Source organism: Alosa sapidissima, chromosome 24, assembly GCF_018492685.1.
Source record: "Alosa sapidissima isolate fAloSap1 chromosome 24, fAloSap1.pri, whole genome shotgun sequence".
Lineage (NCBI taxonomy): Eukaryota > Metazoa > Chordata > Actinopteri > Clupeiformes > Clupeidae > Alosa > Alosa sapidissima.
The window spans coordinates 737613-750633 of NC_055980.1; the positions used below are offsets into that span (position 1 = coordinate 737613).

At 37.6% G+C, this 13021-nt stretch overlaps 1 protein-coding gene across 4 annotated transcripts in view; it reads right to left on the reverse strand.

Moving 5' to 3' along the window:
- cpxm2 (carboxypeptidase X (M14 family), member 2) overlaps positions 1-13021 on the reverse strand; it is a 250882-nt gene that overhangs the window by 131110 nt on the left and 106751 nt on the right. For all 4 annotated transcript variants that reach the window (XM_042082909.1, XM_042082908.1, XM_042082907.1 and 1 more), the window contains one exon: positions 1854-2004. In XM_042082909.1, coding sequence (XP_041938843.1) covers positions 1854-2004 — 151 coding nt within the window. The remainder of the gene's footprint in view (positions 1-1853; positions 2005-13021) is intronic.

Sequence of the window (13021 nt, forward strand, 5' to 3'; positions counted from 1 at the left end):
ATCCTAGATGCAGAGTTAAGTTTTAAGCCCCATATCAGTAAAGTTACTCAGACAGCCTATTTCCACTTGAGAAACATTGCCAAAGTGCGGCCCTTCTTAACTCAACAAGATGCAGAAAAACTAATTCACGCCTTTATCACTAGCAGGTTAGACTACTGCAATGCACTTTTCACTGGTCTTCCCAAAAAACATCTAAAGAAATTGGCACTCATACAGAACTCTGCGGCTATACTTTTAACTAAGACTAAGAAGAGAGAACACATCACCCCTGTGTTGGCTGAACTGCACTGGCTCCCTATTTCCTATAGAATTGATTTTAAGGTTATGTTAATTACTTACAAAGCTCTGAATGGCATAGCACCTTCATATATCTCTGAGCTTTTAATATCTTATCAACCACAAAGGAAACTTAGATCATCCAATTCTAATCTTTTAATCGTACCCAAAGTGCTCCACAAACAAAGTGGAGAAGCTGCGTTTATCCATTATGCCCCCAAACTATGGAACACCCTGCCTCTGTACATCAAGCAGGCGAGTTCAGTAAATATTTTTAAAAAAGATCTGAAAACATACCTGTACAGGAAAGCTTTTAGTTAACTCATCTTATCCTGTAGACTACATTTTCAGATTATTCTACATCTGCTACTATTGGAGGGCGCAGCCAGCCAGAAGCAGATGGGCTCCCCCTATTAAGTCAGGTTCTGCTCAAGGTTTCTTCCTGGAATATGGGAGTTTTTCCTTGCCACAGTTGCCATATGGCGTGCTTGTGGGGGGTAAGAGGGTTAAGGCTGCCAGTCTTATGACATGTCATTTTCTATATTTTTGATATGTTGCGTAGATGAGTAGATCATAAACAGCAAAGAAAAGTGATTGATAATGACTGACTGACTATTATTGTGTTACATGCTTCAAATGTAAAGCACTTTGAGCTGCATTCTGTGTATGAAAGGTGCTATACAAATAAAGCTTATTATTATTATTATTATTATAAACATAACACAAACAATCAAGAATTTCTCAGAATTATGAACAGGCAAGATGGAGGTGGGGTTGTATAAAATGAATTTTACATGTGAAATCTATGAACTAATCATGTTTTGGTACTTGTTGTCTAGCAGATACCAGTGAGAATTGAGTGTGGATAATGCAATTTAGTGAGACAGAATCATATACTGTAGGCCTTTCAGTGTGATTTCTTTTTGTGGAAAAAATGTGCTGGACTGGGCGGCGGTCATATTTTGTACCGCTCTGCGGTACATCTAGTTATGAGTTATCCCAGTGATGGACTTTGGCTTCACAATTAGCTTATTTCTTTTCATATGGATCTTGTCATTATTCCCGTGGTGATGATTGAAGCTCAGGGTTAATACACTTGGTATATGATTGACTCTGTCTCTATTGCCTATTGCTTTTCCTGAGATTCACCTGAGCTAGCCGTACAGGTTTAGCATAGTCCCTTCTAGCTGCTGTGTTAAATCTGGTAGAGGTAGTGGTCTTTTTATGCTATTTCTTTCTGTGACACTTCTTGTAAGTGTCTGGCGCCCAACACCCAAAAATACTTTTTCCTTCTAAAGGCCGCTATACCGCTATAAGAGCTGTTTCAGTGCTGTGATTTGCCCGAAAACCAGACTGAAAGTAATTAAAAATACCCATTTGATGTTAGGAAGGTGGTTAGTTGATTAAAGACTACTTTTACAATAATTTTGCCAATAAAAGATAGATTGGATATAGGCCTGTAATTGTTTAGCATGGAGGCATCCAGGTTATTTTTCTTCAGAAGTGGCTTTACAACAGTTATTAAATGAACAATTCAAAATATATTTGCCTGGATACATAGAAATAAAAAAGCTAACCTGGCATGGGGCACCCCAGGATCTCCACCCTCATGCAGATGTTGCCACTGTTGTGCCACGACTGAGGGTTCACACGGATGTAACGTGCAACCATGTGCTTAGGGAAACTGTTGAGGACAGGGATCTCCTTCTCTGTATTTCCAGGAAAAATCTATAAACAAAACACTATTTGCTGTTAGTTAGAATGTAAATACATTTTACATTTATACAATACAATGTAAACAACAGCCAGATCTCTAACTCTTGCCCAGCAGATTATAAAGCCCCAACACATGAGAATACACAGTATCCAAAACAAATTGACAGTATTCATTTATTGTTTGCAGTTAGCCACTTAACGTCAGTGTTGTAGAGTAACGGAATACATGTACCGGTGTACATATTCCGAGTACATGAGCAACTGTAAATGAGTAAACGTTACAGTTACAATTTAAATAGTTGGTATTTAGAATACAGTTACATTGTTGAAATCAATGGAATACATGACGATATTTCTCTGTTTCACTCACTCTCTAAATAAATTAAGGCAACTGCATGCATTTCCCAGAAGCCCCAATATTTGCGTGATCAGTCACAATACCCAACACCCATTCGTCGGCCTGGCACACCTAAAATATTTCCCACCTAATTGAACTTTCATGCCTACCATTACTTTGTCTGTCCTTATCATTCTAACCTGCCAAACCAACCATAATAGCTTATCCTAGTAGCATGATGAAATTGTTTCCATGTTTAAATCCAAGCCCCGCCGTCTTGCACTAGCCTCACATTGCACCCGTTAAAACGCAGCCATCGCACATTGTGGATGCGCCATCTGAGACCTTGAAATGATTGTTTGCACAGCAAATTTAGAATGTAAGGCCAATCAGTTACACAGTCTTTGCTAATCAATAAACAAAGCCTAGTTCATTTGTAGACCTACAATAAAACCCATATCCAAAATAGGCACTGCATTCTGAATTTTTCATTCTAACTTAGCTTATGGCTAAGTTAGAATGAAAAATTAAATAAGCCAAATAGCTTATGGCTTTGTTCTAATTAGACCTACATTTAAGTTCTAAAATGAATTATGGTACAGCTGAAAGTAAATTATTTTTGCCAGTAGCTTAACATGCAATTTTTGATTGTCATTACACGATCACGTTAATTTTGAGAGCACTGGTTGGCTATACAGTATAGTGTTTACATTTCCAGGTCATTTGCATCCCACCGGTCATATGTCTGCGCCCCTCACTTTTACTGGGTTGAGGCCACCTGAAATCTCACAGGCACACCTTAATTACAATTTCTGGCTACGCCCCTGATCCAACCTGAATGAGATTAGATTAAATTAGATTAGATTAGTTTCAACTTTGTCATTGTGCAGAGTACAAGTACAAAGCGAACAAAATGCAGTTTGCGTCTAACCAGAAGTGCAAAAAAGCAAAAAAAGTGCAATGTGATATACAAAGTATAGACAGGTGATGCAAAGGCAGGACAAGAAATATAGTGCAGAAGAAGCATAGTCGTCTGCTGTAGTTTTACTGGTCACCTTGCTATTTTATAGTTGTGTCAACCTGCTTTACGTTCAAATTTACACTCTCCTACAGTATGTGGGCCTAACACAGCCAGCTGGAAAAGAAGAACACACCAGAATAAGCCTGTTTAGTTAGCAGGATTTGATGGCCACATTCCTACACATATAAAATGCAATTCAATGTGGAAGTAATCCAAGTATTCAGAATACGTTACTGAGATTGAGCAATGTAACAGAATATGTTACACATTAATGGTAAACCGCAATAAAAATGTTGACTATAACAATTACAGTTTTCATTTCAAATATCAATTATCACAGTTGATTACCACGGTGTGGAAACGTGTGTTTAATCCTTCCCAGCTTCATCCGAGCTTGCTTTTGACATACAGTAGGCCTTGTACAATGAAACAAAACTGGTACCCTACTGATTCTGTTGTCTAATTGATGGTTTTAACTGCGATTCGGATTAGACTACATCTGATATTAAAAGGCGGAAAATTTTCACCGCAAAACGTGCACTGTATCATGTAGCCACTACACGTCTTCTTATGTTCGCGTCCACATTAAATCCATTCCGCTCATATTATACAGTAGCCTAAAGTTGTATTTCGAACACTTACTTTGGTCTCACTCATTGAATCCAAATAATAGAAATAGTAAACTAAACTCCAAGTCATGGTAGGGTAAGTTAAGCTATAAGCACATAGCCAATTAAACACTTTTTGAAATTATTTCAGCTTGTGTAGGCCTATCAGTGCTTTCTGAACATATTGAACACACTTAAAACACTTAAAAATACCGCAATAATACCAAAAACCGTGATAATTTTGGTCACTATAACCGTGAGGTTACATTTTCATACCGTTACATCTCTAGTTACACATTACATTTCTGGACATGTATTCTGTATTCTGTAACGGCATAAGGTAACCCCATCAAAAGAAAACATTGTTCAAAGAAGTTCAAGGTGTTAAAGTGATTGAAAGACTTAAGAGTTACCAAATGTTACATGCCTTCTAAGTAGGCCTATCATCCAATTTTACTTAAAGGGGAAATCCAACCATTTTTAACCCCAAAATGGAAAACGCTTGGGGTCACCCCGTGTTGCGGTAAGCAAAACCCCCCAGATCTGCCCTGGCTGCCAGTGCTTCGAAATGACGCTAACCTATGGGGGCAAGCTATTTAACTGCTTTTGGGGCCTCTAAACACGCTCAGAAAACCATTCCAAGACCTTCAGTTGGTTCCTTACGAGACACCACCATGCTCATTTAACTCAAATAGTGTGGCAATATATTATTGGCCGATAAGTGAAAAAATGAAAATATTATTATCGGTAAATATTATTCTGGCCGATAATTTGCGCCGATATTTTTTAAAGTCCTAATTTAGGCCTACGTAAGGTCCGTCTGGCTACACTGAGCTACTTGAGCTTGGTTGGCTATACTTTTTCCTCAATATAATGTCAGCGGTGTGAATGTATTTCACTACTCTAACAAAATCTGTGGATATGCGTTCATTTGGGAATCTGTGCATCTCAAAATCCTCTCGTAAATGATCCGCCATTTAACCTTACCAGAGCGGAGCTCAGCCCTATCTAGAGTCATCTTATGCTGATGTGTTTGCACTTTACTGCGCTGGTCGGGGAAACAAATAAACAAACTCATTAGTGGGACGAGTACATAAGTAGGCCTAGTTCTAAGTTGTGTTTTAGTATTATATTTGCATTACTTTAGCTTGGGTTTTTGTATTATTACCTAGAAATATGCTAACCATTCCTGCTTCAGTTCCAGACAGGTCATCATAATAAGTTATTAAAACCTTCGGGGCTAACCCCTTTCATTTCTGCTGCAGCAGGTTGTGCGCAACAGAGTAGAAGGACATAAGATACAGTCTGAGGAGTTGCAGCTTTATTCAGTTACCCGCAGTTGAAACTAAACCTAAGTTTCCCTCACAAACTCTGATTTGGTCGCTATACTGTAGCTTATTCCCAGCTGAGCCGTTTATGAGTGTTTAGTCCTAAATGAAAACGATTCATACTCTCTAGCCACTCACTCGCAATTCACTGACGTCAGGTTCACTTAAAGGAGCCACACATACTGTAGGGCTAGGCTACTGTTATGTTGACTGCTGTACTATTGAGGACTATTATGAGTTCTGTCCATCATTTGGTGGTAGGTAAAATTACTGCAATAAAATTATGCTTATTAAATGCTTTCCCCAAATCACTTTTCACAATTTTTTTTCAAGAGTAATATTATCGGTTATCGTATCGGTATCGGCCACAACAAACAAATAAATATCGGTTATCGTTATCGGCCCTAAAATTCCATATCGGTGCATCTCTACTTAAGACCAAACATTTCTCAGATGCTTTCTGCTAACTTTCTGCTTTTTGCCCAGTTCACAGAGCACTCTTCAGGTGAGTACTATAGAGTACTAAAGTGAAAACGTCACGTTGTCCTGGCTCAGATTTTCTGTTCTAAACAACCGAATCAGAGATGGCATTTTCATTGCTTCGCTGTGTTCTTTCTTTTAAAACGAGAATAAATCAATTTCAAGAGGTGAAAATCACTAGATCGAAACATGTCGAGGCTTTTATGTATTTTTCCGGGGTATAGAATGGAAAAGTTTGTGCTAGTATGAAAGATAAAGTTGTAATGGTAACGTAATGGTAAATTTGCCTAATCTGTTCTGATTACATAACGTTATTACTGTCAACCGGTGTGGCTTTGGACACTTTTTTAATTCTTTTTGGAATTTATTTACAAACCTGAAAAAAAATCGGCAAGTAGGCTATGAGACTCTGACTGATGATTGCATTCAGGAAGCATTGCACCATGACGACAGTGGTTTACACCGCGTTATTTTTAGTTTTTTTTTAATAAAAAATGAAGATGATCTATTCTCAATAATTGTTTCAAACATCGGAGAGGCAAACTGCTTATCAAATTGCAAAAAAAAACGTTAATTTTCTATAAAACTTTGGTCTGACATAGTATTTCACAATGTTACAGAAAAAACAGAAAATTGGTTGCTACAGAAACATGATGTCACACTTTAGTACTCTATTGTTCCTTGTAGTACTATTGCTGGGCTATTGCTTGTAGTCTTTAACTGGGCAAAGGGGAATTCTGTGAAGTAAGTCACCCTAAGTCACCCTGTCATTCTACAAAGAATAGACAGAACAGACAAAGTGTAACAACCCCATCTTGGGCGTTAAGGCTCTACCGGGCTTCTCTGAAGCTCTATTTAGGTGTTAACTATGGAAGCATATGGGTAGATTTATTCAAATGAGAATGCAATATGCAATATGCAATTCAAATAGACATTACATTATGCAATTGCCAATTCATTATGCAATTTAATATTGCAATTTGCAATAATTTCCAACAAATTGTATTTTAATCTGCAAAGTGACAATGAAATCCTAAAATCAATTCCAATAATTTTGGTTAAAAAATAGAATAAACATTGATTGAATTGCATTCCATTTTGCAATGGTACTTCAGTCTCAAAATTCAAATGGCAATTAATTTTGCATTTCAATTTTCAATATTCAGTTTCATCATTTAACTGTCAATTCGTTTTGCAATTTAATATTTAAAGTGCAATGTAGGATTGCGTTTTAAAAACATATTTGGCAAAACTGTCAATGCCAGCCTGAAAACATTTTGGATTATTTTGGGCAAAACGTTTTGCCATCGTTTTGAGGCATTTTATTCAAATGGAAAAGAAATAGCGCCCCACCTGATTGCATTGCACTTTGGTCACGCTCTTTGTGTTGCAAAATTCAAATGGCCATTCAATCTGCCAAACGCATTGCAATCTGTCAAGGCGGGGAACTAGGCTACGTCACTTGCATGTTTACGTCTTACCCAGTTAGCGCTTGCAATTAACTCCATTTCCAGTGTCTTCCATGTCGTTAATCCTGCTAGTCAAAGACCACTTGACTAAACTGAACTAGGGAAAACAGTGTCAGAAAGATTCCGTTGCTATCAGTTGATAACAGACATGTTGTACAACACTGCCATCTGCTGGTTGTTCAGTGGAGGATGTCTTCGCATTCAAATCTAGTGGTATTTATTTGTGGATCTTGGTGTGCAGTAGGAATGTCTCAAAATTACGTCATCAACATAAAAGCAAAAAGGAGATTCACAAATGTAGATTCCACATACAAAGTCAAGCATATTTATTTTCAAATATCAAAAATATATTTACAAAGACACATTTATTTATATAAATTTGTTTATTTATTTGTATGTCACATTTTTTATATTTGTATTTTGTATTTGGATATTTATAAATGTATGTATATATATATATATATATATATATATATATATATATATATATATATATATATATATATATATATATCCTTTGATATATATTTAAATCATTTTGAGACAATTCTCACTCCATAAAATACCACCTTAACGTGAAAAAGCTTAACATAGCTTATGTCCCAAAACGGCAACAAGTCGTTTTACTCCCCGTATGCGCTCATTATAAAGAACGCTTAACGTGTCCCAAAAACAGCTATCAATTAATCACCAAACGTCTCATAAACCAGTACCAGTATCAAATTGACCCCAAGGATAACAGGAGGGTTAAGTTTTCTGTAATTATGTTAAATTAGATTAAATTCTCTCGTCCCAGATCTCCACTATTTTAAGTAAAGGGTTAGACCTGCTCCTAAACCATAACGAAACACAGTGCTCCACCACATCTGTGAATTAAGCCACACTGTCAACTCGATGTAAGTAAGATAAATAAGGATGTTAATTGTTTTCAGCATTGCCAGCATTGTGTATAAAATGATTGTCACTTGGAGGAGACCTGTATATAACTAACATTAGCATAGTTACCTAACCGCTGCTAATAATGTGCTAGCTTCGTCACGTCAGAGAAGCATGGAGCTGTGCACAGTAGTGTAACATTTATTCACCATAAAATAATAAAGTTGAAGTGGCTCTGCAATGTAGGCTATGTTTCCATTTTTTGGCAGCACCATGTTCCTTAATCTAGCCCAGCTAATTTTAATATCAGTGAATCACACTCGCCTCCCGTTTAAGTTTGTCATTGTCGCCCAACAAAGCTAGATATGAATTTTTATACATGTGTCTCTGTCATACTGCAGTCTTTCAACGGATTGTAAATGATTGTAAATGAATTTAGGTCCGTGGCTCTCTAAAAGAGCCTCTTGTGCTGTAACTTTTACAGACAGTCTTAACAGCTACCATTGAATTTCTAGACAACTCCGGTCTGAGTTTGACAGGCGTAGTAACAATAACTAGGGTGTGCGGCTTTGCGAACAGTCAATTAAGTCTTTGTAATGCAGAATATGTTCCTTATTCTAAAGTTGGGTCTTGGTTCACATTTAATTCACAATTAATTTGGCACTTATGTGTTCCCTAAACTAAAGTTGCCTCCTATTCACACTTTTTAAGTGTATTACAGTGCACAGTAGGCTACACAACAAGCAGACAGCCAAGTTAGCACAACTACAATTGATAGGGGGTATTAGGGGTGAATAACTGTCATAATTCATATGCAAAACATATTTAATAACTATGAATAAGGGGTAATTAGGAGCTTACAGGGTCTAGTAAGGGTAGAATAAGGTCTTGCTGAATAAGGTATTAATTAGTGACTTATAATGACTAACAAATGGCTAGTATGCTACTAATATACATGTTAGTAAGCAGCTAATTAATGGTGAAATTGTGTGTCTTGTTTTTAAGACGTTCACAAATGGATGCATGTGATTAATTTAGATTAATTAATCACAGGAGTATGTAATTAATTAGATACATTTTTTTAATCGAATGACAGCCCTAATTGCGACATCAGAAACAAGTCAAATTTGTAGTTTCTTATGTCTCATTTGAACTACAGCAACCTTACATAGTGTGGTTATAGCCGATAGAGGGCCGTAAACTACTTTTTAAACTATTATTTGACTGTTGCCCTTGTGTGCTTTTATTTGCTATTACTGTTTGCTTTTGTTTATGTAAAGCACATTGAATGACCTCTGTGTATGAAATGCACTATATAAATAAACTTGACTTGAATTGATTTGGGGTTGTAATTTATTTATTTTTTTACTTTACTCTTTACAACTACACACAATTCATCATTTGTTAAGCATTTGTAAACTATTAGTAAATGGTTTGTTTATCATTTGTAAAGTATTGCTCATACATCTCATTAGTAAAGCATTTGTACACACAGTTATACATGGTTTGTTTATAGTAAATAAGCCTATATCTAAAATATGTTTAGAAATGATTTTTAATACCTAATAAATGATGAAATAATAATTTGTTGATGAAGTAATATTTCCATTATTTAACAGTTGTTACATACACATGCACTAATGATTAGTTGGGGTGTGGATACATATTTTATAAACCACTTCGTAATACTATATGAGCTGCCAACCATCACACAATTGATTGGTTTAAGAGCTCGTGGAGCCAATCAAATGAATGAATCTCACTCTCAATGTGTGAGAGTTGCCAGCTCTATGACTTCTAATGTTACGTCATAAGCTACTATGTTTTTATTTTTTAACATTTGGGAATGTGGGTGTGCTGTGAGATTTTTTTAAGGTGAAAAATGTCCCGTGGTACAAAACATTTCATTGTGGACAATTTCATTGTTTGCAAAATTGTTTGCTTTGGAATTAAACATGCAATTGGGAATCTGCCACACGGTGGTTACCACATGTTGATTTGAATCAGCTGATGTCCTCATTGACATGCTTAGAATAGAATAGAATAGAATAGAATAGAATAGAATAGAATAGAAATATACTTTATTGTCATGCCTGGGGCCTCATTACAGAAACTTCCTAACTCTGAAATCCTATCTTATCTCAGTTTAGGATGGCATTTAGGATTTTTGGTATTACAGAAGCATGTTTCCTAACTGTATTTAGGAAAAAGGCCTATCTTAACTTAAGATAGGAATTTGGCCATTACAGAACCATCCTAACTCAAGAATTTCCTAATTTAGGAATCCTAACTTAGGATGGCACATACCCTGTCCTAAATGCAAAATAACTGCCAAAACTGACTGCAACAGTCTTGTGAGAGTGGTTGCCTAGCCTATGACAAGATGATGGACATGGCTGTTAGGGACACCATAAAGCATATTTCACTAAATAAGTTAATTAAGTGAAAACTTAAAAATGTAGCCTATAAGCTATGTGTTTTAAAACATTTATAATATTTATAACAATGAAATATTTCTGAAGGACTCTTCTCATCCTAACAATGGATTATTCCTACCGCTGAAATCAAGAAGACGCCTATGTAGTCACAAAGCCAGAACTGAGAGACTCAGGAGAAGTTTTTATCCCCAGGCCATCCGAACTCTGAACTCACACTATACTGACTTTGCACACATTCACTCCTCAGCACTCTCAAACATTTCCCAACTCTGAACTCACACTATACTGACTTTGCACTCATTCACTCCTCAGCACTCATGACCCCCCCCCCCCCACACACACACACACACACACACACACCCACACACACCTACAAGACTTTTAGCACTTTTACACTTTTACATCCCTCTCCCTATGCTACAGACCTTTTATTTATTTTCTTATTTCATCACACGTCAAAAACACACACACACACACACACACACACACACACACACACACACACACATATCTGACTTTCTCCAACTTTTGCACACTTTTTATTTATTATTTTTGATTTCTCCATCTACCCATGTCCTTGATTGCCTAGCCTTTCTTCCCCCCCACCCCACCCCACCCCCATCCCCAACACACACACTTACATCATCACTGTCATCACTTCACATACATACAGCACTCCTCTACATACTTGCTGCACACTGCCCCCCCCCCCCCCCACATACACAGCACATTGTCTTCAGGATCTTCTCCAACACACATCCTCTACATACTTACAGCACACTACACACACACACACACAGTCACTGCTCCACTCCCGCCCACACACACATCTTCACTGTCATCACTCACATACATTACATACAGTACTCTGCTTGCAATAGTAAGTCCCTGACCCCCCCCCCCCCCCCAACACACACACTTACATCATCACTGTCATCACTTCACATACATACAGCACACTGCTTGCTACAGTAAGCCTCCTCTACATACTTGCTGCACACTGCCCCCCCCCCCCCACACATACACAGCACATTGTCTTCAGGATCTTCTCCAACACACATCCTCTACATACTTACAGCACACTGCCCCCACCTACCCACCTACACACTACACACACACACACACAGTCACTGCTCCACTCCCCTCCCGCCCACACACACATCTTCACTGTCATCACTCACATACATTACATACAGTACTCTGCTTGCAATAGTAAGTCCCTGCCCCCCCCCCCCCCCCCTCAATACACAGCACATTGTCTCATGAGGAAGCTTCTCCAACACACATATTGCACACTGCCCTCTCCCCACATACACAGCACACTATCCCATCTCCCCTGTCATCCCCCCAACACACACACCAAGACCCCTGGCAGTTGGGTTAGCCCCTTGAGCCGTGGATCTGCCCAAGGTTTCTTCCTTGGTAAGGGAGTTTTTCCTTGCCCCTGTTGCTCTTGGGTGCTCCTTGTTGGTGCCCCCCACCCAATCCCAATCCTCCCCCACCTTTTTTATGCAGCCCTTGCCACTTAATCTACTAAACCCCTCTTCTACTGCACTTTTTACCCCCCCCCATTAATGCACAAATAGGCTGACACCAGACATAATTTCACTGCATTTCTTACTTCCAGTAACTATATGCATGTGACAATAAACTTCCTTGTATCCTTGTATTAATAATTATAACAGAATATTAGACTATTACTGGTATGTATTATTATAAATATGTTTTTTGTTTTTCCATTTTTTTTATCCTGTTCATCCAATGAATCAATATTGACACACTCTCTTTATTCCTACATAGGCCTAACCTAGACCTATTTCTCTCTGATATTATGGTTTGTCCATCTTGAGCAAACAACTGTCTTTAGAACACCATCTTTGCAACCTGACATTCTAATAGATACATTCTCATAGATACAGGCAGTCTTGTATACATTCTAATCATAGAAACAGGCATGACAGGACGATTGCCGATTTAAAAATCTAACTGACAGTTATGGTTAGGATTTCTTAAGTTAAGATAAGATAGGAGGTCTGAGATAAGATAGGACACAGCCATTAGTTTAGGAACTGCTTCTGTAATAGGAAGATAGGATTTTTCCTATCTTTGAAACTTAAGTTAAGATAGGACAAGCAGTTAGGATATTTTTCTGTAATGAGGCCCCTGAGCATAAAAAAATTATTTTATGAGCTTGGGGAAGAAATAACACTAAATAGTCTAGGCTACATTAAATAAATCCACAAATAAAAGGCGAACTATAATTACATTAATTACCCCTATGTATAGGGATGAGCGTATTCTCTTTTACAAAGTAGCCTATGCACAGCTGTTAACGAAGACGATTGTTTTCATCACCAAGGCACTCACAATTTTGTCCAAACACCGCAACTTTTTCGCAAATTTGACCAATCATCGTAGTTTCACCGTGAAATTTCACCTACCACAACAGTCCCTCGCGCAGAATATTGAGCC